The sequence below is a fragment of the Protopterus annectens genome, chromosome 5.part1 (assembly GCF_019279795.1).
Source record: "Protopterus annectens isolate FY-2018-M chromosome 5.part1, PAN1.0, whole genome shotgun sequence".
Lineage (NCBI taxonomy): Eukaryota > Metazoa > Chordata > Ceratodontiformes > Protopteridae > Protopterus > Protopterus annectens.
The window spans coordinates 567,600,908-567,626,775 of record NC_056736.1 but is presented as its reverse complement, the minus strand read 5'-3'; the positions used below and the strand labels follow the sequence as shown (position 1 = coordinate 567,626,775).

General features: G+C 42.6%; 1 protein-coding gene across 3 annotated transcripts in view; it reads right to left on the bottom strand.

Moving 5' to 3' along the window:
- Positions 1-9,324: 9,324 nt before the first annotated feature.
- The window catches only part of EEF1AKMT1 (EEF1A lysine methyltransferase 1), a 395,301-nt gene continuing 378,757 nt past the window's right edge, over positions 9,325-25,868 (bottom strand). For 2 of the 3 annotated variants that reach the window (XM_044073187.1, XM_044073188.1), the window contains exon 5: positions 9,325-10,059. In XM_044073187.1, the coding sequence (XP_043929122.1) occupies positions 9,929-10,059 (131 nt within the window). In that variant the 3' untranslated portion in view covers positions 9,325-9,928. Of the gene's footprint in view, positions 10,060-13,293; positions 13,356-25,868 lie in introns of all 3 variants that reach the window. The other variant, XM_044073189.1, reaches the window with a different exon arrangement.

The window sequence follows — 25,868 nt, the reverse complement described above, 5'->3', positions numbered from 1 at the left end:
AGGCTGCCAGACTGATGATTTTGATTCCCATGTGCATTAAGTTGCCCTCTGTCTAGTTATTAGGTCATATGTCTGGCCAGGATTATTGGATTCAAGACTGCTATGTTCCTCTGGTTCCTGAGGATCCCCCTGAATGTCCATGTATTTTTTTGGGACAAAGTGTGGAAGAATTAGATACTGATTTAAACACAAACTCCCAACATGGTGTGAGGTCAAAGGCACAGGAAGGATATGGTGAAAGAAGAGGCGGCCTGGCCTTGGTTCAAGCTGTTAAGGGGCTCACATAGCACTTCAAAAGAAAGGCTGTACTGGTCACTGAAAGCATTCCTGGCGAGAATTTAATCATCTATTATCATGGCTGCTTAAATGACAAGAAATCAGTGTTTGTTAGAAAGTGTAGCAATGAGTTTATACATCTATGGAATACATCCTTGGTACTATTTAATAAGCATCCTATTATACACATAACAACTCTTTGGTTAGTGCAAGGACCTTGTTGTTTTTCCCTCAACTCAAAGGAGTTTTTTCCTCCTATTAGGACATTTTTTTCTGATCTTGCTACAGCTCTGGGTGAAAAGTTAGAGAGGGACCAGCAACTGACATTCTAACATAAAACAATACCTGCAGATGTTCAAAAAAGTGAAAGAACACCCAAGAAAGTGACAGAGCTACATCCCCTTATTTGCACATCATTGCTGCCCATTTTGTTTGGACATTCTGAGAATGAACCCCCAACTGTAGCAAAAGCAATCCCTTCCATTAAGGCCAACTAATGCACCCTACCAATCATAACATGATATTAAATAAGAAAGAGCCAACACAAATTCATTGGTAGGTTAAACAAAGGGATGAAGGAGAAGGAACATTGCATACCAGGGAAGCTTAGGAACAAATTATTCAGTACCAAAGATCTGATTTCATGAACCTTCAGAGTCAGTCCCAACAAGGTCTGCATGACTGCTAATGGAAAGTTGAAGCATCCATTTGTATTCCTGCTCCTCTTCCACAAAGTATGTAAAGGCCTTCCTGTAATATTCCTTAAATATCATACACAGTTACTTTTCCTAAATCAATTACTAAACTCCCCCACCATTCCTAGCCTTGTCATAATTTCTGCAGACAATGTTTTAAAAGCCTACATTTCTGCTTCCCAACGTTTAGTATGACTGCATTCCTCCTGGGGATATAACAATATTCTTCTGAAGTGGTATACACCATCAACCTGGCGCAATGGTTGACTGGCTTCTTAGCATTTTTTTTCTTGCAGGTTCAAAGCTGCCCATGCTCGCTGACTTCTCAGATGCAGGGGCGGCTCGTGGCATCGGGCTGCCGGACTGCAGCCCCCTCAAATTAAAAAAGAAAACAAAAAAAAAATTAGGATATGGTATGGAGAACAGACAGGTAAGTGTATGGTGCATTTTACTTTATGTGTTGGTGCTTTTAACTGGAGTTGTGTATGTGTTAGCTGGTAACTGGAGGGGGGGGGTGTGTGTGTGTGTGTGTGTGTGTGAAAATGCCCCAGGTGCTCATGGTGGTGTGGTAGGGAATACCTCAGGCTTGAACCCTGTACCCTGTATGCAGGTGTTAAAGACTTGAGTTCCCTACCCACCACCATTTGCAAAAAAATTGCAGATTTTTGCCTCATATTTGATCTGATCTGTTCCTCATAATATCTGTGGTTTGTAAATGTTGCAATGCTTGATATTTGATGGTGTAGTAGTAGCAATGTTGCCTCACAGCTGCAGGTTCTCAGGTTTGATTCTTGGCTGGGGTTCCTTCTTTGTGGGGTCCGTATCTTCTCCCTGTGTTTGTGTGGGTTTGCTTTTGTGTCCTCCCATGTTACAAAGACATGTCTACATTATTTCTTCCTGGGCCTCTGCTGAAAATTGTTTTTTTGTTCCAAGTCAGACTGTCCTGATTAACAAATGTTAAATAAAATTGACAAGCATTTGAATTTCAGACATCAGGTTTCTGAATGTTTAATTCCTTGCAGATTTGATGGTGCAGTGGTAGTATTGTTGCCTCACAGCTATAGGTTTTCTGGTTTGATTTTTGTTTGGGGTGGCTTCTGTGTGGAGTCTGCATCTCCTCCCTGTGTTTGTGTGGATTTGCTCTGGTGCCCTGCCATTTTACAAAGACGTGTCTGCAGTATTAATCCCTGCGTCTCTGCTGAAAATTGTTTTTGTTCTGTCCGCAGTAAAATTGACCGGCATTTGAATTTCAGACTTCAGGTTTCTGAATGTTTAATTCCTTGCAGATTTGATGGTGCAGTGGTAGTATTGTTGCCTCACAGCTATAGCTTTTCTGGTTTGATTCTTGGTTGGGGTGGCTTCTGTGTGGAGTCTGCATCTCCTCCCTGTGTTTGTGTGGATTTGCTCTGGTGCCCTGCCATTTTACAAAGACGTGTCTGCAGTATTAATCCCTGCGTCTCTGCTGAAAATTGTTTTTGTTCTGTCCGCAGTAAAATTGACCGGCATTTGAATTTCAGACTTCAGGTTTCTGAATGTTTAATTCCTTGCAGATTTGATGGTGCAGTGGTAGTATTGTTGCCTCACAGCTATAGGTATTCTGGTTTGATTCTTGGTTGGGGTGGCTTCTGTGTGGAGTCTGCATCTCCTCCCTGTGTTTGTGTGGATTTTCTCTGGGGACCCTGCCATTTTACAAAGACGTGTCTGCAGTATTAATCCCTGCGTCTCTGCTGAAAATTGTTTTTGTTCTGTCCGCAGTAAAATTGACTGGCATTTGAATTTCAGACTTCAGGTTTCTGAATGTTTAATTCCTTGCAGATTTGATGGTGCAGTGGTAGTATTGTTGCCTCACAACTATAGGTTTTCTGGTTTGATTCTTGGTTGGGGTGGCTTCTGTGTGGAGTCTGCATCTCCTCCCTGTGTTTGTGTGGGTTTGCTCTGGTGCCCTGCCATTTTACAAAGACGTGTCTGCAGTATTAATCCCTGCGTCTCTGCTGAAAATTGTTTTTGTTCTGTCCGCAGTAAAATTGACCGGCATTTGAATTTCAAACTTCAGGTTTCTGAATGTTTAATTCCTTGCAGATTTGATGGTGCAGTGGTAGTATTGTTGCCTCACAGCTATAGGTTTTCTGGTTTGATTCTTGGTTGAGGTGGCTTCTGTGTGGAGTCTGCATCTCCTCCCTGTGTTTGTGTGGATTTGCTCTGGTGCCCTGCCATTTTACAAAGACGTGTCTGCAGTATTAATCCCTGTGTCTCTGCTGAAAATTGTTTTTGTTCTGTCCGCAGTAAAATTGACCGGCATTTGAATTTCAAACTTCAGGTTTCTGAATGTTTAATTCCTTGCAGATTTGATGGTGCAGTGGTAGTATTGTTGCCTCACAGCTATAGGTTTTCTGGTTTGATTCTTGGTTGGGGTGGCTTCTGTGTGGAGACTGCATCTCCTCCCTGTGTTTGTGTGGATTTGCTCTGGTGCCGTGCCATTTTACAAAGATGTGTCTGCAGTATTAATCCCTGCGTCTCTGCTGAAAATTGTTTTTGTTCTGTCCGCAGTAAAATTGACCGGCATTTGAATTTCAGACTTCAGGTTTCTGAATGTTTAATTCCTTGCAGATTTGATGGTGCAGTGGTAGTATTGTTGCCTCACAACTATAGGTTTTCTGGTTTGATTCTTGGTTGGGGTGGCTTCTGTGTGGAGTCTGCATCTCCTCCCTGTGTTTGTGTGGATTTGCTCTGGTGCCCTGCCATTTTACAAAGGCGTGTCTGCAGTATTAATCCCTGCGTCTCTGCTGAAAATTGTTTTTGTTCTGTCCGCAGTAAAATTGACCGGCATTTGAATTTCAGACTTCAGGTTTCTGAATGTTTAATTCCTTGCAGATTTAATGGTGCAGTGGTAGTATTGTTACCTCACAGCTATAGGTTTTCTGGTTTGATTCTTGGTTGGGGTGGCTTCTGTGTGGAGTCTGCATCTCCTCCCTGTGTTTGTGTGGATTTGCTCTGGTGCCCTGCCATTTTACAAAGACGTGTCTGCAGTATTAATCCCTGCGTCTCTGCTGAAAATTGTTTTTGTTCTGTCCGCAGTAAAATTGACTGGCATTTGAATTTCAAACTTCATGTTCTTCAGAATACATAGTAGCACAACCTTTTTTTCTAGCAATTTTCTAAGTTTATAAGATGAATATTTTAAATTTGTCCCTATTTTTGGGACTGTATTCCCCCATTATTGGCTTCGTCCAGGTTTTTGTGCTAAGGTTGACAGCTATGGCAAGAACTGAATTCACTGAATATGGACTGTAGAATTGTGCATATTTACTGATAAAGGTGCACTGTAGAATTGTGCATATTTACTGATAATGGTGGACTGTAGAATTGTGCATATTTACTAATAATGGTGGACTGTGGAATTGTGCATATTTACTAATAATGGTGGACTGTAGAATTGTGTATATTTACTAATAATGGTGGACTGTGGAAGTCTGAGTAGACTTTTTATGATAAATGTTCTCAACTGGGCAGTTTTGCCATTATGGGTGCATATGTTTTGTTTCATTGCTTACTGGAAAAATGTTCAAAACAAATTTAAAACACCCTCTAACAAGTGTACTGTATTGTACAAGGAATATAATCTTTAGTACAATGAGGAAGGTGTATCAAAGAGCACATGTATGTTTCATATGCAAGGGGCCCATGATTCGAAAACAGCCCAAAATTAATCTTTATCTGCCACTGGCAAAATGTATTTTCTTTGAATGTGGGTTTCAATGCTGTTTCAATGAATGTGAGTTTCAAGGGCAGAGAAGTTTTAATGCTAAGTTTTCATTGTGAGACTGCATTGCTTTGTTTAACAGATGACTTAATGTTTGTGCTGTAAAATACAAAATAAAACTTTCAAATGAAGTCCAATCATTGAAGTAAAGCAGTATGCACATTAGTGTTTATGGTAAATGGAGTGAAATAGCCAAGTAATGGTTAATTGGAATGGCTGCAGAGGCTCCAGTTCAACCATTATTTTGTCAGGGGAAGGGCAGCAAACTCAGACAGGCCCAGCTGAACTATACCTCACAACTGTCCAGATTTTCAAAGAATGAATAGATTTTTGCTTCTTATTTTTGGTTTGTTGTTCATAAAATTTGTAGTTTTAATTCCTAAATGATTTGCCAGAAGTCACTAAATAATAAGTTTCAGACTTCATAACCTTCATAAAATGCATGTTAAAGTAAGAGCCGTTCTATCAACTGTCTCAATTTATACAAGAGCAATTTTTAGTACTGTTTATATGTGCCCCAATATATTTGGCCTTGTTCAGATTTACTGCATTAACAGGTTGAGAGGTACATGCAAATAAATTGCTTTATAGAATTAGGCATAGCCAACCTCTCAACTGTCCCCAATTTTGGCTCAAAATGTTGCTCTTCCCCTAATAATCCCTCCATAAAATAGCAATTTTGGAAGAAAACATGGAGGGTTTACAATTAAGAAATAACTGTAATAATCAAAGTTATAGATTACTTGAAATGCATGTAGATTCTTTTATTTTGTCAGCTGCTCAAGGTAGCAGTACTAATATTAAAGTGTCCCTTCTTTGACAGGTAGCAGCTGTATTGTGTGTCTATTTTATATTTTTGCATCACATTTTTGGTCCATTTTCATAAAATTGTGTTTTTGGCAAATTAGTGACAAATCACTAAAGACTGAAGTTAGAAAATGACAGACATTTGAGTTTCAGATTTTATACCCTTCAGAAAATTCATACTAATGCAAGACCTATTCTATTATCTTTCTAAGTTTATTAGAGCAATATTTAAAAATTGTCCTTATTGTTGTGCCTTTGTCCCACTTCTGTGTATGGCTTTGTCCAGATTTCTTGCTCTTGAGGTTGAGAGGTATGACAAATGTGTCAGGGCCATCACAGTCAGCCAGAGAGATTTCAAATTGTGACATGCTTGTTGCACCCCACTCCCCCATGTAGTGACTCTGGATGTGTCCAAGCAAGGCAAGGAGTAGTTGTATCTACCTTGGATCGGGAGGACACACTGCATAAGTATTACAGTGGCTTTTCATCTGTCCTTGATTTTGCAAAATGGTCTGGTTTCTGTCATATTTTTGTACTGTTGATTTATGCTTATTACTCAGATTTATGCTTATTACTCAAAGTGCCTGTTGCTCTGTGTTTAAGTAGCAATGCTTTAATGACCATAAGGTAGGCTTGTCTGACATCGTAAGATGCAAGTAAGCATTAATAAGCATACTGTTAAAGAATTGCCAACATTGAAAGCCTTTCTGTTGTTGCCATGCAGAGAATACTTGACTAGATAATGTATAAGCCTTGGGTATTAAAGGACAGGATTCCATTATTTTAAAAAGCTCATTACACTTGTTGGAGACTTCCAGTCATCTCTACAGACTTTACCCGTAAACTAAACAGAATGCCAATCATGTGTGGTCCATAACCTGTACAGTAATCCTTTAAGCAATGTATCTTGAGCTTGTTTCTTGTTTGCTTTTCATTTTTTACTTTTATCATGTTTTCCCCATGAAACAAGTTGTCAGGCAGCAGGTCTTTTTTGGATAAGAAACATTTTTACAAGTGGGGGCATCACATAGATTTCTACTTTCAGCATGTTGCTTGGTACTTTAATAAAGCTGAATATATAATAAAGCTGAATATATTATAATTAGAACTGCAGTGCAAGGAGAAGTGGTTTGAGTTGAGTAAAAATTTAAGTAGAAAACATACTTAGACATATCTTGATTATAATGAAAACAGTAAATAAGTATGTTGAAGACAATGAAAAAACACAAAATAAAACAAACTTAGGCGCACAAAACCAAATACGTGCTTCAGGCAACAAAGACAAAACAACTCAATCCAAAAAATCCAATTAACCAAAAAAAAAAAAAAAAAAAAAAAAAAACAAAAAACAAAAAAACTTTTAAAGAGTTCTTACAAAAGAAGTAAATTAGACAAAACACTGCATTAGACTCCACCCAGATAAAACAGACTCCTAACATCAATTAATCCAAAGCAAAACAAGTACATAAAAATAGTAAAGTAAATAAATTATAAACAGTACACATTACAGAGTAAATTAATATTTTATTCTAATGCAAAAATATTAAAAATATTAAAGAGGCAAATTGCAAAGATAAATGAATGAAAATAAAAAAGGCAATTAACAAAGTAAAACACCCATATTAATAAAATAAAAAATGGACTTGCAGAAACATTAAATCAAAGGGTAACAAGTATAGAATTGTACACCTGAAAACAGTGAACAGGACATGAACTTGACATTAAAAAAAACAAACTAGTACAAAACAAAAACATTAAAAAAAAAAAAAAATTACAAACTATGCTCAAACAATAAATGTAAAAAGCTACTTACAATAGAAACATATCACAACTTCTATATTTAAATACCTACACAAGTAAATCAACCCCCAACAAAAATAACATTTATATATATATTACATATACATTTTAAGTAATTTACCTTAAAAAAAATAAACTACAATTAAATATATAAATAAATTCACTACTATTTTTATAATCTTGAAAACTACAAAAAAACAAACAACTATACTAAATTAAAAAAATTAAAATACAATATATGCTTAAAATAACCCAAAAAAAAAAAAAAAACCAATATATTCATGCAAAATATTTTATAAAACATTAAACTAAAAACTACAAAATAAGATTAAAAGATTACAATAAAAAATCACAAAATAACAAAATAAACAAAACATTAATAAAAAAATTAACAACACTTACAATTCCCAATTAACCACTAAAATTATTGCAAAACATGGGCTGGCTGGCTACAGGCTGGCTGGCTGGGCTGGCTGGGCTGGCTGGCTGGCTGGCCTGGCTGGCTGGGGCTGGCTGGCTGGGCTGGCTGGGCTGGCTGGCTGGGCTGCTGGGCTGGCTCTGGGCTGGCTGCTGGCTGGCCTGCTGCACTTGCTGGCTCTGCTGGCTGGCTGCTGCTGCTCCTGGGCTGGCTGGCTGGCTGGCTGGGGCTGGCTGCTGACTGGGCTGGCTGGCTGGGCTGGCTCCTTGCTGACTGGGCTGGCTGGCTGGCTGGCTGGCCTGCCTCTACTGGGCTGGGCTGCTGGGCTGGCTGGCTGGGGGCTGGCTGCTGGCTGCTGGCTGGGACTGGGCTGGCTGGGCTGGGGCTGCTGCTGGCTGCTGACTGGGCTGGCTGGGCTGGCTCCCTTGCTGGGCTGGCTGGGCTGGCTGGCTGGCTCCTGCTGGCTGGGCTGGCTGGGCTGGCTGGCTGGGCTGGCTCCTGGGCTGGCTGGGCTGGGCTGGCTGGCTGGGCTGGCTCTGGCTGCTGCTGCAAAAAAAAGAAAAAATTGTAGCAGCTATGCAGCTCTAAAAGTTCCTACAGCTGGAGCTATGGGGGCACTTCAGTCACCTTCCCGCCCTTCAAATGGCTGCAGCCAGCCACTACTGCAGCCACCCACCCATGGACAGAGAAGAATCCCTCTGCAGGTGCAGATTGGGTGGTGGTTTTGCGTGTGGTGGAAAAACCGGAGTATTTTGCTTTTTCCCTTTTCCCGCAAAAAAGTATGGCGCGCGGCTAAAAGGAAAAAGGGAAAACTTTAAAGTCCCGGCTTGGTGCTTGGAAGCGAGCGGGGATGGAGAGCTCAAAAACGTGAGTGTCGTCTGACAACGGGACGGGTGGCAACCATAGAGTTGAGTGCTTCTGGTTTTTCTTATACTTGATTTTGACTGGCATTCCACTAATGTATTTAAAAAGTAATTTATTTTTTCATGCCTCACAACCTTTTGTTTCCATCTAGATATTAAGTAAGCTGTCATGCAGCAAATGCATTGAAATATTTTTATTCTTCTATACTTATTTTTGTCTTGATTGGACTTTCATAATGATGGTTTGCCACCCAGGGCAGCGTATTTAATTAAAGTTATTTTTTTGTGGTTTTGTGCATAGCTCCTCCCCTTTATGGTTGACCACACCCCTTCCCTTTGACCCCACCCATTCAGCGTCTCCTGCAGCCCCCCCCTGTGATTTGAAGTCACCAGCCGCCACTGCTCAGATGTACCACTTATGGGAAAACTCAAAAAGCTGGAACCAAAGAAATGGAACCAGTGAGGTTCAACTATGTTTAAACAGACCATCTACCACAGTTATATAAAATCAAAGAGACAAATACACACTATTTAAGAGATCTGCCAAAACTCATTCATTCAGTGAAAATGAAAAAAAAAAAACTGAAAAAAAACCCACTCATATTCTCAGTCTTCCATTTGTTTTCATTAGCGTGTTTTCTTAACTTACTGGACAACTTAACATAAAGTAAACCAAACAGATAACGAGCTGAAACAAAAACAAAGTTTAGGTGACATATTTTCTGTTTATTTGCATTTGTTAATTGGGGTAGAGCATGTTGTTAACATTTGTGTGTTGTGCCGATTCAGCAATGTCCATGCTTACACTAACACAAAGTAATGGCACCAGCAGGATTACCTTATATTGCAGGCTTCAGAATAAATAAATCCCACTACCCATGCAGATTCTTCTTACACTGTCTAAAGCCAGAAACCCTTCCAATGATTCCCAGCTCACAGAAAACCACTGACTCACACTGGATGTTTTACATTTTTTTCTGCAGTCTTTAATTACAACCCCTTAAACCAAATCAGTCTTACAAAACATGCACACACCCTAAAAATCTTCTGTTGATCTAAATGTTTTCATAAATAGCTCTGGGTTGCCACAATGAATTGCTCAGTCACATAACACTCATACGCAGATCATGGGAATCAGGCTGCTGGACGTTATGCACATCCACTGTTCATTTCTACTACCTCTGGGCAACACTAACAGCTGTGTGAGGGTGCTGCTCATTTGGGCAGTGTATTTCCAGCAATATGATGCTCAATGTCATTTGCTTCATACACAAAGTATACAGAATGCAAAAAAATAAAAAAAGCAATATTAAGAGTCCAGTCCAGACTCAAAATTCACATAACACCGGAATTCATTTGCCAAATTTCTAGCATGCTCTGGAATAAAACTACAAATCTTTAATCCAAGAAGCTTGTCTGCAAGGTCTTCCATGACTGCACCTAAAAATCAAGAAAACACATTAATAAGCATTAGAATAAGGTAAGGAGAAAACTAGAGAAAGTCATGCACTAGGCAGCACATTTTTAAACCAATGTTTCAAAAAACAAAGTAAAATCCAGTCCATCTGATTTACACTACTACATTTTCCTGAAACATACAATATTTTTTACAGCAAAAAAGGAGTACTCCTTACAGTAACTAAAGACATACTAATAAAAACTGTTCCTTACATAAATGAAATCAGCAATCACTTTATAAAGGGAATAACTTAGTCTGTATCTGTCTGTTTGCTCTACAGATGTTTCATTTGGAAGGAAAAAAACAAAGCCTTAACTATGCAGAATATGTGGTATTATGAAATAATGGTTTTAGACTACATATGGGAATGGAGTAACTGAAAGTGCAGCCATCCATGCAGACCGCAGACCACAGACCCCCAGAATAGAGTTAAGAAACCCAGAGCATGGGGAAATGACAACAAACTGTCTGGAGCAATGGTAGTGGTCAGTTTCTGTAGCAGAGAACTTTTTTTATCTCACTGCTTTGACTAGCTTATTCATAGCTTGTGAATGTTGCCAAAGGTCTCCATTTGTCCGCAGGTCAGACTTAAGTACAGGATGGGCTGCTAGCTGCACAAAGCAGGCTTTATGTACTGCTCTCCCAATACATCTCTACTGCTGCTTATGAAGGTAATTCAAACCGCATGCTTGTTTGGAAAGGGCAGGGCCTCTTCTGTTCATAAACTGCCACCCCAGCTGAGTTACAAACAGTTGTATGGAGAGTTCATCGAGCTTCCATTTAGATAAGCTTGCCAGCCTGGATGAACTGAACCTAATGATGCAGTAATACTGCTTTAGCTGCCAATACAGTTAATTTCACAATTTACATTACATAATATGAGAACGTCTGAGCTTGGCAATGAGCACAAGCCTTCACTTAACAGACATAAAAAACTACCAACTACCTTTAAAGAAAGTTTCCTGTACTAAGACACACATTCCTTAAAAAGAAAAGCCAACAGACAACTGTAAGCAACAGTTAATATTAAGTTTTAAATATTTTGTTACAGAAATCAGATTTTTCTGCAGTGTATTACCAGTGTGTTATAAGGTATAATACTAAAGTGTAATGCTAAAGTGTAGTTCTTGTGGTCCAGTGGTACAAGGTGTGATTCCCTCATCTTCCATTGCCTAACTGTGTGATTCTGAGTAAGTCACTTAACTAGACACCACTCCCAGGCCAAGTCTGAAAAAGGCCCATGGAGATCAGTGCTCTACTCCAGAAAACATATACAAATAAAAATAAATAAATAAATAAAATAAAAGCTACACAATTTGTACATATGTGCGTGCCTGTGTGTATGTATATATTTATTTATTTATTATTGACATTTGTTAACCAGGTTAGTCCAGCTGGACCAGAGACCCATTTTCAGTGGAGACCCGAGGAGAAAAGCTCCAGTTACAAATAGTTTAAAATACAAAGAAATTCAGTTGCATTACATAACAATTCAGTTAATAATACATAAAAGTGAAGTTTGGAATACAAGTACATAGAAATTTACTATGTACACAGTATAAATACATATAAATATACTTTGTAGGATAAAAACAACAAAATAAGTAAGGCAAATCATATCCGAAGATGTATAGCCAATAATATATATATTTTTTAATTGTGAGTGTTGCATCCTCAGAGAAATACTACTATCAGAGCAGTTAATCAAAGTTTGATGTGAAGTCTAATTGTGAGGTGAGAGAGATGAAAATGCATTGTATAAGGTGGAAGGGGTGGCAGGAGGTAGATTAAGATGATAAGGCATGAGGGAAGAAATTGAAAAAAAAATAATGGTATGAGACTGTAGTGGAGTTAGGTGGGGTTATGGCATAAACAAGTTTTGGTGTTAAGTAAGTGAAGTCTGAGTTATTTTTTAAAGTGTATGGGGTGGGTAACTGAGCATATGTGTGTGTTGGAAGTTTATTCCATTCTTGGGATATAAAGGATTTGTATAGTAGTTTACCAATAGTTTTCCTTGGTTGGTAAGTGTCTAGGAACTTTTGGTTTGAGGTGCGGAGTGTATGGTTGGGAGAATAGGTTGAAACTAAGCAGGAGGAGAGAGCAGGACAAGAAGATGGTTTGTGTAGTATGCGGTGAGTGATTTGAAGTTGCGATAGAAGGAGTTGTTGTGCAAGTTCTAGGCATTGTAGAGAGTTGAGTGCAAGGCAATGGTGTGAGTTATATGGAGACTTTGTGACAAATCTTGCTATCTTGTGGTAAGATTGTTGGAGTTTGGCCAGGGTAGAGGACTGAATGTTAGTTAGGACTGGGGTGGCATAGAGAAGGGAGGGGAGAACAAAAGCCTGTGCCAGGGACAGCCTAGCACTAGAAGTCAAAAATTTTCAATTGCGGTAATGCAAGCCCAATTTTTGGTGATTTTTTTTTATGCCTTGGAGGATGGAGATATATATATATATATATATACATATATATATATATGTGTGTGTGTGTGTGTGTGTGTGTGCGCACGCGCACGCATGTGTAAATATAGATATATATATATACATATATATGTGTGTGTGTGTGTGTGTGTGTGCGTTTGTGTGGGAGTGTGTTTGTACATAAATATATATGTGTGTGTGTGTAAATGGGTATGTATGTGTATATATATATATATATCTATATATATATATATATATATATATATATATATATATATATATATATATATATAGACACAATATCACAGTCAAAGGAGGCAGCAGAACACAGCAGTAAAATTCAAGTATTTAATCCCAGAACAAACAGTAAGCGCTTTCGCAGCAGCAGCTGCTTCAACAGACATATAAAGATCCAAACTGTAGTACTTTTAAACAGCTAAGCTGCCAATTAGCATGCAAAAACAATTAGGAATTAACAAGAGCCCTTAAATCCACACCAAAAAATGCAGCTCAAAGCTCATTGTATTAACACAAAAACATTTCATTCATAAAAACATATAAAGCATTTCATTCAACAGCCAATAAATGCAGCTCAGAACTCATTATATAAACATGAAAACATTTCATACATAAAAGCATATAGAACATTTCATTCATAAAAACATTATAAAAATACTGAACATAATTAATATCTATCTGGCTAAGGGCCTATTCATTAAAACTGGTTTAATAGAAAATTTATCATTAAGGCCTTTCCCCATATTAGCTTTCATTCTAATAATCCAGTTCACTTACCAGAGTCAATGTTTTTGTGCACCGGCTGCCGTTGCCTGTAGTCTGGTGTCAGGTCATCAGTCCTATAAAGCAAGACAGCCAAAGTCATTACATCAGTTTTTCTTGCCCTAACTGATCAGAAGCACAAGAGAAAAGACAGAAGTGGTCCTGGTGACTAAAAGCCACCTTGGGAAGCTTGTGTCCCCCTAGGGGAAGATGTTAAATGGGGAATGGAGGGAGGGAAACCAAGACTGCAACAGTGAATACACTCGAACATCTACATTTATGGTAAGTGTACACAACTGTACTATGTTCTTCATGTTTCACTGTTGTAGTCATCATCTGTGGGAGGATTGCAAAAGCTGAGGAAAAGGGTGAAAGGATAGGTTGAGTCCTATGTATGGATCAGGAGGCCCTGCAGAATTGCAGCGGCAAACCCTACCCTAGACTTAGAAAAGAGAAGTAGGTGGTAAAGCTTTGTAAAGGTATGGACAGAGGTCCAGGTGGCTGCTTCCAAGATGTCCCTGGTAGGTACTCCTTTGAGGAAGGCAGTGGAAGTGGAGGTTGCCCTAGTGGAGTGGGTACAGATAGACCTAGGGATGGGTTTCCCATGTAGTCTGTAACGAAAATGAAATCCATTTGGAAATGTTTTGTTTGGAGATGGGCTTCCCCTCTGCTCCTGGGGCAAAGCTTATAAGAAGCTAGTCTGTTTTTCTGAATGGCTTAGTACGGTCCAGATAGTATCTGAGTTGTCTGTGCATGTCTGGTGAGTGTAGAATTCTTTCTCCCTTGTTTTGAGGGTTGGGAAAGAAGGTGGGAAGGAGTATGGCCTGGTTAAGTGTCACATCAGATACCACCTTGGGCATAAAGGAGGGGTTAGTCCTCAGGGAGACTCTGCCTGCATGAAAAATTATGAAGGGCTCGACAACCATGAGAGTTTGAAGTTCCAAGACCCTTCTGGCTGAGTTGATAGCGAGTAGGAAGGCAGTCTTCCAAGAGAGGTATTTCAATTGTGTTGAAGCAGTAGGTTCGAAAGGAGGGAAGGTTAGTTTCTCTAACACATAATTCAGGTCCCAAGGTGGCGTCAGAGGCCTTCTGGAAGGCCTGATATTAGAAGCCCCTCTGAGGAATTGCTTAATCAAAGGATGAGAGAAGAGGGGTGGGTCAGAATCATAATGGGCAGAGATGGCCGAAGCATGGATTTTAATAGAGGAGAAAGAAAGGCCACTATTGAGCAACTCTGCTAGGTAATCCAGGATGAGAAGGATGGAAGGTTGGGAAGTACTGCCCCCTTTTGATTGTTTCCAGGAGAAGAATCTTTTCCGTTTTCCTGCATATGATTTTCTTGTGCTGGGCGTTCTAGCCTCTGTGATGATGTTCAGGACCGGTTTGCTCAACAGGGACTCCTCGTTAGTTTTTAGAGTATAAGCCATGCTGAAAGTTTGAGAGTCTGTAGGTCTGGGTGCATTTACCTTCCCCCTCTCCTGGGTCAAGAGGTCTGACATTAGGGGAGGCAGCTTTGGGGGCTGTAAGGTCAGACTGCTCAGTAAGGGGTACCAATGCTGTCTGGGCCAATCTGAAGCAATGAGGATGGCCTTTGGTTTCTCCGCTCTTATTTTGATCAGAACCTTGGGAATAAGGGGCAGAGGAGGGTATGCGTACAAAAAGAGGGAGGTCCAGGGGAAGGTCAAGGCATCCACCTTCCATGCTAGGAGGTGATACACCCTGGTACAGAACTTGTGCAGCTGGTGGTTGAGGTGCGAGGCAAACCTGTCCACTTCAGGGGTCCCCCAGTCCTGGGTGATTTGCAGAAAGATTTCTCTGTGGAGCTGCCATTCATGAGGGGTCCAGTAAGTTTCTGCTTAGCTGGTCCGCCAGTGTGTTGTTGATCCCTGGTAAGTATTGGGCAATTAGGTGTGACAACTGAGTGCTCTGATAACTAAGGTTGCAGAGCTGTATAATTTCTTACCCCATCTGTCCAGAGTTCTGGAGTCTTTGTCAAAAGGAAGAGGATTCTTGGCAGAACTAGTCTTAGCTCCTTTGGGTCCCTGTGTAATGACCTCAGGGTCTGCAGCAGGATTCCCGTACAGGTATTTGTGAGAATCTGGTACTCTGTAGTACCTGTCAAGCTTAGTTGGAGCAGGAGGCAGGACATCAGGGGCTAAACTGGATTCATGGAAAACATCATTCACCACTTCCAAAATAGGTGGGAATGGCGGCAGAGAAGTTCTGAGGATAGTATGTGCGGATGTCCTTTTATGGATGATGTTCACCAAGCCATACATTCAAACATCCCTCCATTAGCTAAAAGCAGTTGTATGCTGGCCTGACGTCGGGTCGTTTGGGGCGGAGGATCTCCCAAAGGTTAAGAACACTGCAACATTAGAATAGAAAGACATCTGTTAGATCCCAAGGAGGTCAGGGATCCTTTGGTGGTCTTACAAGAAAAATAACTTTTAGAAAGGCCTTGCATAATTTGGCCGAAGCAAGTGAATCATTTCTGTCCTATGTGTGAAAATTAGAAATTGCTGCCAGTTGAAGTTTAATTGTAGAGAATCTTGCTCCTTCTTTAAAAAGAGTTGCTAAAAACTGAAGTACCATAGAAACAGGAACAAAGAAAGGGTCAAGTTCATTATTCAAAGCCCAAAAGGAGAACCTTTTCCACTTGCTCTTGTATACTTTTTTAGTAGATTCTTTTTGAGAAGCCAAAATAATGATACATACAAGGGAAGACAGCCTAGGCTGTCAAACCATTACTGGAAGTGAAGAAACCATGCAGTTAGTTTGAGGGCCTATATGTTGGGATGTTGGATCCTTGATGGGTGAGAGAGGAGATAATGGAGTTGGCTCCAGTATCCATGAAGGATAACGAAGGTGAGACTGCAGGAAGGGGAACTATACTTGTCGAGGCCAGAAAGGGACAATGAGGATTACTGAGCTCTTCAGCCGATTTGGGAATCAAAGGGAGAGGGCGATAAGCATAAAAAAGACCCAAGGCCCAAGCATGGATTACAGCATCTCTTGGTGACTCCCCCTTTGGGGGGGATAAGAGCAAAGTAAATTCCTCACCTGTTTGTGGGAAGTCACAAATAGTTTGCAGCAATACTGGCTCCAATGACGGAAGATCATTTCCACCACAGATTGTCTGAGGGACCCACTCATGAGGCATCAAGATTGACCTGCTTAGTTGTCTGCTAGTACATTGGTTTTTCCCAGAATGTGTGTCACAATGAGAAAGGGGTCTGATGAGATCGCCCATTCCTACACCCTCATGGCCTCTCTGCAGAGGAGATAAGATCGTGTTCCTACTTGTTGATGTACCAAACTACAGACATTTTGTCTGTCTGAATTGCAACAGTCAGTAACAGGAGAGCATTTTGAAATGCCTGCAACGCAAGTAGGACTGCTCTCATCTCTCATATATTGACATGCAGTTGAGAAGCATCAGCGCTCACTGTGGAAATTGGGGGAGGTAAAAAAAGAAGTTATGTACCTACCATAACGTTCCATGTTAGTTGTCTTCTTTTCGACTTCTTACTTGCTGGTTGGGTTCGGAGCCGAACCTCGGCTCCAACTCGGCCATCTTCAAAAGCTCGAGAGCTGCCTACTGGCTCGAGGCCACCCTATATCCCATGATGCCTGGCACTAGATACCCAGATCTCGTTTGGCAAGTCTAACTGCAGACATAATAATAAAGGAATCCTATCCTAGAATGCATAAATCCTACTGGAGAGACTACTAGTCAGAAAGGAATAGCCAGAGAAGACTCAGCTAGTGAAAAATCAAGAGGAACTCTTCTTGGTCTACCAGGATAGGGGGATGGAGGGTGGGACGCAAGAAAGAAGGCGAGAAGAAGACAACTAACATGGAAAGTTACGGTAGGTACATAATGTCTTTATGTTAAGTTGCCGATCTCGCCTTCATTCTTGCTGGTTGGGGCAGCGTCTCTAGCACCTAAAGTCCTGGGTGGCTCATCGGAAGAGACTCTTCAGAACAGTGGAACCAAAATCAGCTCTGCTCCTGGAAACCACATCCAACTTGTAATGCGAAATGAAAGTATGTGGGTTGGCCCACGTAGCCGCAGCACAAATAGATTTCATGGGCAACCTAACCTGAAAGGCCACCGAAGTGGTTAAAGCTCAGGTGGAGTGACCTTTTGGTTTGACTGGCAATTCTTCATTCCTCAGCTGATATATAAATGTGATGATAGAAGTCAACCACCTGGATAAGGTTACTTTGGAGACTGGAAGACCTTGTTTACCCACTGCATAAGACAGGAAAAGTTGGTCCGATTTTCTGATGTCCTTAGTTCTATGCAAATAAAAGCGTAGTTGCCTGTGAACATCTAACTGATGCAACTTATATTCCGCCCTGTTGGAGTGGTTAGGAAAAAACACTGGAACGTCTATGGACTGATTCAAGTTATTCTCTGAAGAGACCTTAGGAAGGAAGGATTAGTCCTGAGAGCAACCCTGTCATTGTGGAACACGAGGTACGGAGGATGGATAGAAAGAGCCTGAAGTTCCAAAACTCTTCTGGCTGAAGTAATAGCTACCAGAAAAAGGGTTTTCCAAGATAAGAACTTCAAGGAACAAGAAGCTGCAGGTTCGAAAGGGGGCAAAATTAGAGAAGCTAAAATCAAATTTAGATCCCACAGTGGTGGAGGATCTCTCTCTGGGGACCTGAGCAGAGTGGTCCCTTTGAGAAAGGCTTTACATAGCTTATGAGACATGATATTGTTTTCTGACAGGCCAATGTGAAAATTTGAAATTGCAGCTAACTGAACTCTAACTGTAGCGGAAGTGGACCCAGCATGGAAGAGTTCCGCAAGAAATTCCAAAATGTGGTGTACAGGGGCTGAAAAGGGATCTATACTCTTAGCCTCTGCCCAGGAAGAAAAACGTTTCCACTTACTAGCGTAAGTTTTTCTAGTCACAGACTTGTGCGATGAAAAAATGATTTCGCGCACAGAGGGGAAGATATCTGGAAGCCGGCTAAAGTTGGAAGTGGAGCAACCAAGCAGTGAGCTGGAGAGATCGTAGGGATTGGTGCAGCCCACCCGATTGATGAATCAGAAGGACTGGAACTAAGTCCAGAGTCCAAGGCTGCTCGAGAAGATGGCGATGCAGGAACGGGAACCATATTTGTCAAGGCCAGTAAGGAGCAATGAGGATCATTTTGCAGCCCAATATGGTAGCTTTCTGTATTAGCTTCGGGATTAGGGGAAAAGGAGGGAATGCATAAAGAAGTCCCTGAGGCCAATCGTGGACTAGACCGTCTCTGGGGGAATGTCCGGGAAGTGGAAGGAGAGAGAAGAAATTGCTGCACTTGCTGTTGAAGGGAGTTGCAAAAAGGTCGCAGCAAGATTGGCCCCATTTGCGGAAGATTTGGCCTGCAACTACCTGATTCAGAGACCACTCGTGAGGCATGAGAATTGCTCTACTCAGCCTGTCTGCTATGATTTTGGACCTCCCAGGGATGTGCGTTGCGATCAGAAACCGTTGGGAAGAGATCTCCCACTGCCAGAGTATGAGTGCTTCTCGACATAGGGGGTAGGACCTGGTTCCGCCCTGTTTGTTGATGTACCACACTGCTGACATATTGTCCGTTTGAATTGCAATGGTCCCGGTAGGAAGAGAGTCCCGAAGAGCTTGCAACGCTAAGAGCACGGCCCTCATCTCCAAGACGTTTATATGCAGATGGTACTCGTGAGGTTGCCAGGTGCCTTGGACTGTTCTGCCCTGATAATGCCCCCCCACCCAATCAGGGAGGCTTCCGTGGTCACCGCAGCAACTGGAGGGGGGAGTACAAATGGTCTGCCGTGGGACACTGATGTGGAGACCATCCACCACGCAAGGTGCTTCTTGCATGCTTGTGTGATCATAATCATGTAAGACATGGGAAGCTGCTGGAAGGACCATTGGGTGAAAAGAAGCCACTGGAGAATCCTCATGTGAAAACGAGCTAGTGGGACAAGTATGATCGCTGCTGCCATGAGACCCAGAGTTGGAGGACAAACCTGGCTCAAATTCTTTTGCATGCTAATAAAATCTTCACATGTTGGCGAATCACTAATACCCTGTCTGGTGGAAGGCTCGCTGACATGTATTTGGTATTTAAATTTGCACCTATCAAGGTGATAGATTGACAGGGCGACAATGCAGACTTTTCGAAATTTACTGTGATACCTAGCCTAGAGCAAGTCTCGACAGTGCAGTCTCTGGCTCACAGAAGGTGATGCCTGGTAGTAGCAGTGAGGAGCCAGTCGTCTACATATGGAAACACCTGGAATCCTTGCCATCTCAGGTGAGCGATAACTACTGCCATACATTTGGTGAAAACCCTGGGGGCTGTGGTGAGACCAAAGGGCAGAGCTCTGAACTGATAATGGCTGGCTCCCAGCCAGAAGCGAAGGAATCTTCTGGGGCGTCTGTCCATTTTGATGTGGTAGTACACATCCTGAAGATCTATAGAGCACAAACAATTGTCCTGACCCAAGAAGGGTAAAATGGACTGTAGCGTGACCATCCGAAACTTCGTTCTTTGTACAGATCTGTTCAGTCTGCTGAGATCCAGAATGGGTCTCCAGTCCCCTGTCTTTTTTGGTACCAAAAAGAACCTTGAGTAAATTCCGGATCCTTGTTGGTCTGCTGGGACTTGCTGGATGGCCCTTTTTCTTAGCAGTTTTGAGACTTCGTGAACTGCTTGGTCCCTTAGATTGGGTGGAACATCTGGAAGGGACTTGTTTGACCTTAAGGGGGTGCGAACAAAGGGAATTCTGTAGCCTCCAGATATAACGGACTGTACCCATTTGTCTTGTGTTATGTCTTGCCAGGCTCTTGGGTACAGCGATACTCTTCCCCCGACTGCCTCCAGAGGTGGGCAGCCGGGCAACCCTTCAGGGATGCTGGGCGGCGTCTATTATTGTTCCCTCCTCTGCCCCTGGATGGGAACTCACCACGTGTGTCCAGCAAGGCTCCCTGGGATTTCCAGAACCAAATCTTCCCACTCTTCTGACCCTTGGGATATGGTCTGGAAGAAGTGGAAAAACAGACTCTTACGGCAGAGAGAGTCTTGCCTTCCTGCTCACACCTGGTAAGGGTGTCCTTCACCTGTGATCCAAAGAGAGAGGAACCATCAAAGGGGGTGTTGGTGAAAGACACTCTAAAAGGTTCCGCAAAGTTACACAGCCGCATCCAAGCGTGTCTCCTTAGGGCAACGCCTGTGCCTACGGCTCTACTCGCACAATCGGCTGCATATGAAATGAGCCTCATGGAGGAGTTTACCACTGAATTAAGAGTCACCAGCTGGGAGGCTGCTTTAACCTGGGCCCTCTCAACTGACGGATCTTGGAAGGTATCTCCAAGCTCTTTAAGGAGATCCCTTTGAAGACAGGTAAAGTGGCACAAATAATTCAGGGACCTCATGGAAAAGGTCGCTGAAGAGAACATCTGCTTCCCATATCCGTCCATCGTCCTAGACTTCTTGTTAATGGGATGGACAGATGAAGAAGTTTCTGCCAACTCCTTCTTTGTGGCCACCGCTACCACCATGGCATCAACTGGGACATCTTTGGTTAAAAACTTTTGTCCTGTGGTGCAGTTATGAATTTAGCAGGTCTTCTTGGGGTCGGTTCCACTGTGTCTGGAGCTGACCATGCCTTCCGAGCCACCACACACATCAGTGGGTCGAAAGGCGGAGACACCCAGGAGGTGGAAGGTCGGGATCCAAACGCATCCAGGAATACTGACTCATCCTCGGAAGGACTTAGGGCAGTCCAGTTCCCCCTCTGCCTAAGCATCTCAAGGATGTCTGAGAAGGAGACATCTTCAGAGGGAGATCTTGGGGACCCTTCCAAATCCTCTAAGTCGGTATCTGATGCGACAGACTCAGGGGAGTCAACATGCTTCCTCTTGCATTTCCTCTTACGAGGTGGCTCCTCTGAATAATCAGGGGAGGCCTCGGAAGGGGAAGATACATCCAAAGGGGTGTCCTGGAGCACTGGATCCCCACGCCTGGGATCTGGAAGAGGGGCAGAGGCTGACACAGGCACCATAGGGGGAGGAGCCGATGGGGATGATCGTGGGACTGACTCGGGGGACAGTACACTCCTCATCACCTCGAAGGCGTCCCTGCCCAGATGCAGAGAGGGCTCCAGTTCTGAAGAAACCAGAATCCCTCTCAGCACCAAGGGGGATGGCTCAGAGGCAGATGTGGGAGCCGAGCTCACCTGAGCCGAAGCCCAGATGGGGAGAGTGAGGTCGGACAAGGGTCCGATGGCACTCGCCCCCTTGGAGCTGACGAGGGAGTCTCGGTGCCCAGATCCCTCCAGGGAAGGTACCATGGAAGGGATCGGAGCCGACTACGGAACCGAAGGAGAAGGTATCAGAGCTGACGGTTCCACGACTCGAACCCCAAAGAAAGGATGAGTCGGAGGAGGAATATCTACAGACGTGGACAGAGCCGACACCTGATGAGGGGGACTGGACAACATTTTGGCTAGGGCCTGCGATTTTAATAGCCTACTGACCACTCTTTCCAAGTCATGGTCTGAAAGTCTTGAGGACCGAGAAGAGTGGGATGAGCGATGACTACGCTCCGACTGGAGCAGAGGTGATCTTGGAGCCGAACGTATCGACTCCAGAGAAGGAGACCTGGATCTTTTTCGATTCTCAGACAGCTCCGAGGAACGTGTCGGAGCCGACTTGAAGGGAGGAACATCGGTTCCAGCCGGAGCCGAGATGGATGGTATAGCTTCACCCAACGACAGCTCCGAACTGGGAGCTGAAGGTTTAGGTGGCCTGGAAGATTTCACGGGCTGAGCCTTAGCCAGTGAATCTTGGGGCTTAAGCAAACCCCTCAGGATCAACTTGTTTTTGCGCTCCTGCAGGACTCTTGGACTGAAAGCATGGCAAATCGAGCAAGAGTCCTGCAGGTGCACGGCGCCCAGACAATAAACACAAGAAGTGTGATCATCTGTCAGAGACATCTTCTGACAGCATGAGTCACACTTCTGGAATCCGGACGGCTTAGGATCCTTGGACATCCTGAAAGAAAACCAAGGAACAAAGAAACACACACAGAAACGTTAAGGTAACTAACCACAAAAAAAAAAAAAAAATCACACACTACAGTTAGCACAACCAAAACTACAAGCAAGGTTATATCTGCACTACTACAACCACACCTATAGTTAACTATCACTAAACTATCTAACAGTGACAGTAAAATATTTATTTTTTTTTTTTTTAAAGAAAGAGATAGAGAGAAAAGGTTATCCTCTAACTTAAACGGAAAACCTTTCTGAGGTAAGGAATGGAAGACAAAGGGAGAGGGGAAACTCTCTAATTAAAACGAGTTTTTGAGGAGAAGTGACAAGGATTCAGGAAGAGATTAGCTACACTACAACAGTTTTACCTAAATGACCAATTCTACACTAAAACTAACAGTTTTATGACAAGAAAAACTATAATTATAAAGTTTTATACGACCTGAGCCAGTAGAACAACCTCGCAGCAGAAGCGGCAAACGAGATCTGGGTATCTAGCGCCAGGCATCATGGGATATAAGGTGGCCTCGAGCCAGTAGGCAGCTCTCGAGCTTTTGAAGATGGCCGAGTCGGAGCCGAGGTTCGGCTCCGAACCCAACCAGCAAGAATGAAGGCGAGACAGACAACTTAACATCAAAGGATCAGCCTAGATGAATATTGCCCAACTGGATTCACCAGTAGATGTGTTGTTTGCAAACCAGAGTAAGCTTGACTGGAAAGAATAGGGGTTGATAAAGAATGGACCACTGAACAGTTAGCGTCCATTGAAGAACACACATAAAGAAACATTCCAAAGGAAGTAATAAAATGGCTGCTGCCATGGAACCTACTGCTTGAAGCACTGATCTTGCTGAAGGAGATGGATGGCAAAGAAGATGAACCTGACTTCTAATAGTGGAAATGCGATGAGGTGGTAGTGATGCTACCTGCATTGTTATATCCATCAGTGTACCAATGAACTCCAGGCTCTGGATTGATTTGGCATAGTTTATCATTATAGCCAATGAACTGCAAATCTAGAAAAATAGTCCCTGGCATGTAGAAGGAGATGTATGGAGGCAGTAGTGAAGAGCCAGTCATCTAGGTATGGAAACATTCTGAATTGTTTTAAGTCTTAAGTGAGCTGCTACCACTGCCATACATTTGGTAAAACACCCTGAGGGTTGTGGTGAGTCCAAAGGGAAGGGCTCTGACTTGGTATTGACTGGTTCCCAGCCAAAAACATAAATGTCTTTGGGATTATTTGTCTATTCTGATATGATAGCACGCATCCTGAAGATCTATCAAGCACATCCAATTCTCCTTGTGAAGAAAGGGTAGGATGGACTGTACTGTGACCATTGGGAACTTTGATTTCTTCACATACTGACTCAGACTGCTTAGATCCACAATCAGTCTGAGGTCCTCTGTTTGTTGGGCACTAAAAAGAAGCATGAATATGTTCTGAATTCTGTTTGGTCTGGTGGGACCTTTGGGAAGACTCTCTTTTCTAGCAGATTTTGGATGTCTTGTGCTGATGCCTTCTTTTGACTGGGTGGAATGTCCAGAAGCTTCTTTCTTTTGGAGGTAGAGGGTAGGAAAAATGGTATGTAATAATCTCTGGGTATTATTTTTAGCACCCATGAATCTTGTGTTATATTTGCCAGGCATCTGTGCATGGACAATCATCCCCCATCTGCCTCAAGATATGAACAGCCAGACAGCACTTCAGGAGCACTGGAAGGGTCTGTCCAGAAAAGAATCCCAGGTCCCCTGATTCTGCTGGCCTCCTCTGCCTCCAGGGCGATATCTGCTATTGGTATTTCCTCCTCTGTTTCTGGAGGATTTATCACCACACGGGATTTGGAAAGGTCCCTGAGATTTTCAGAACCGCATCTTCTTACTGCCTCTCTGATTCCTGGAGAAGGTTCGTTGAGGGATAGAAAACTTGACTCCCATGGCAGAGTCTTTCCATCCTGTTCGCTGAGGCTAAGCATCTCTTTTATTGATGGCCCAAACATGGAAGTGTTATTGAATGGGGTGTTGATAAAGGACATCTTAAAAGGCTCCGCAAAGTCACACTGCTGCATCCAGGCAGGTCTTCTTAAGGCAATGCCTGAACTAGCTGCTCATAAGGTGCCTTCGGCTGTGGGAGAGATCAACCTCATCAAAGCATTTAATATAGATAACAGAGTGGCCAGTTACAAGAATGTTTTTTTGAAATTCTCTGCAGACATGGAGTTTAACAAAGTATTCAATAACTCTTTGGTCAAATCTTTCTGTAGTCTAGTAACGTGTGCCTGGTAGTTTAGTGACCTCAGGGCAAAGGTTGCAGAGTCGCTTTCTGAACCTGTCTAATGCTCTAGCCTCCCTGTTTGGCAAATGGACAGCAGGCCTCTGTTCTGCTGGCTTTTTCTTGGTGGCTGTCACCACCACCACTATAGCATCAAGAGGGACTCCTTTGCTCCAATGGGGTCTGTCTTTCAGATGAGCTAAGAATTTATCAGGTCTCTCTGGAATGGGTTTGACGGTATTCGGTTCCTTCTAAGCCCAATGAGTTCATCTGCCAAGAAGGGGGGGGGGGGATACCCCAAGACAAAGATGTGCCAGAGCCAAAAGCTTTCAAAAATACCCATTCTTCAGGTGAGGGGATTTCAGAAGACCAGACATCTTTTTTTTTTTTTTTTTTTTAAGGATCTCTAAAATGTCTCCAATGGAAATGTCATCTGGTGGTGAGCCGGAGCACCATTCTCCTTAATTAAAATCAGTATTCTCAATGAGAGTCCATCAATGAGTCTATGTGCCTCCTCTTGCACATTTTCTTCCGATGTACTTTCTCTGGGGGATGTTCAAGGGAGGTGCTGGAAGAAAGGGAAAGTTCCTGTAATGGAACTGATTGGATGCTTGTTGGAATTGGCTGTCCCTGTGGAGTAGGTCCAATCGACTTAGAGCTCAGAACCAATGAAAGAGGACTTAGAGAAAGTTGTGGATGGTGGCCTGGAATGTTTCTTTGGGATGTGAAACAACTGGGAAGGCAGGGTGGGTGATATGGGATTTATGAGAAATTCCCGAGTAAGATTCCTGTAAGATGTACTAAGCTTCAAGTCTGACGGCCTAGGATCCAATGGTGTAGCTGAAGGAGATATTGAGATAATGACAGGAGCCAAAGCCTAGATCTGAGGATCGGGTCTTCATATCTGGTAATGTTGTATCCAGAATTTTTCTTCTCTTAGCTGATGGCTCCAATAAAGACCTTGGGAACTTTGGTGGGGAGCGTTTCTTATGCCCCATTGGAGCCAATCTGCTCGATTTGGCAGTGGTTTGAGCCCCAGAAGATGATGTAGCTGGAAGTAGTCCCTTCAAAATCAATTTGTCATGCCTATCTGCCAAGGCCCTTGAATTGAAAGTATATTGAACATGTAGTGCCCAGCTCCAAGGCAGTACACACACTCCTTGTGGGCATCCAAATTAGGGAATCTGTGCCCACAAGAAGTAAATTTCTTAAATCCTTTTGGTTTATCCAACATAGCTTTTAAGAAAGAAAAAGGGGGGAAATTAATGAAATCCA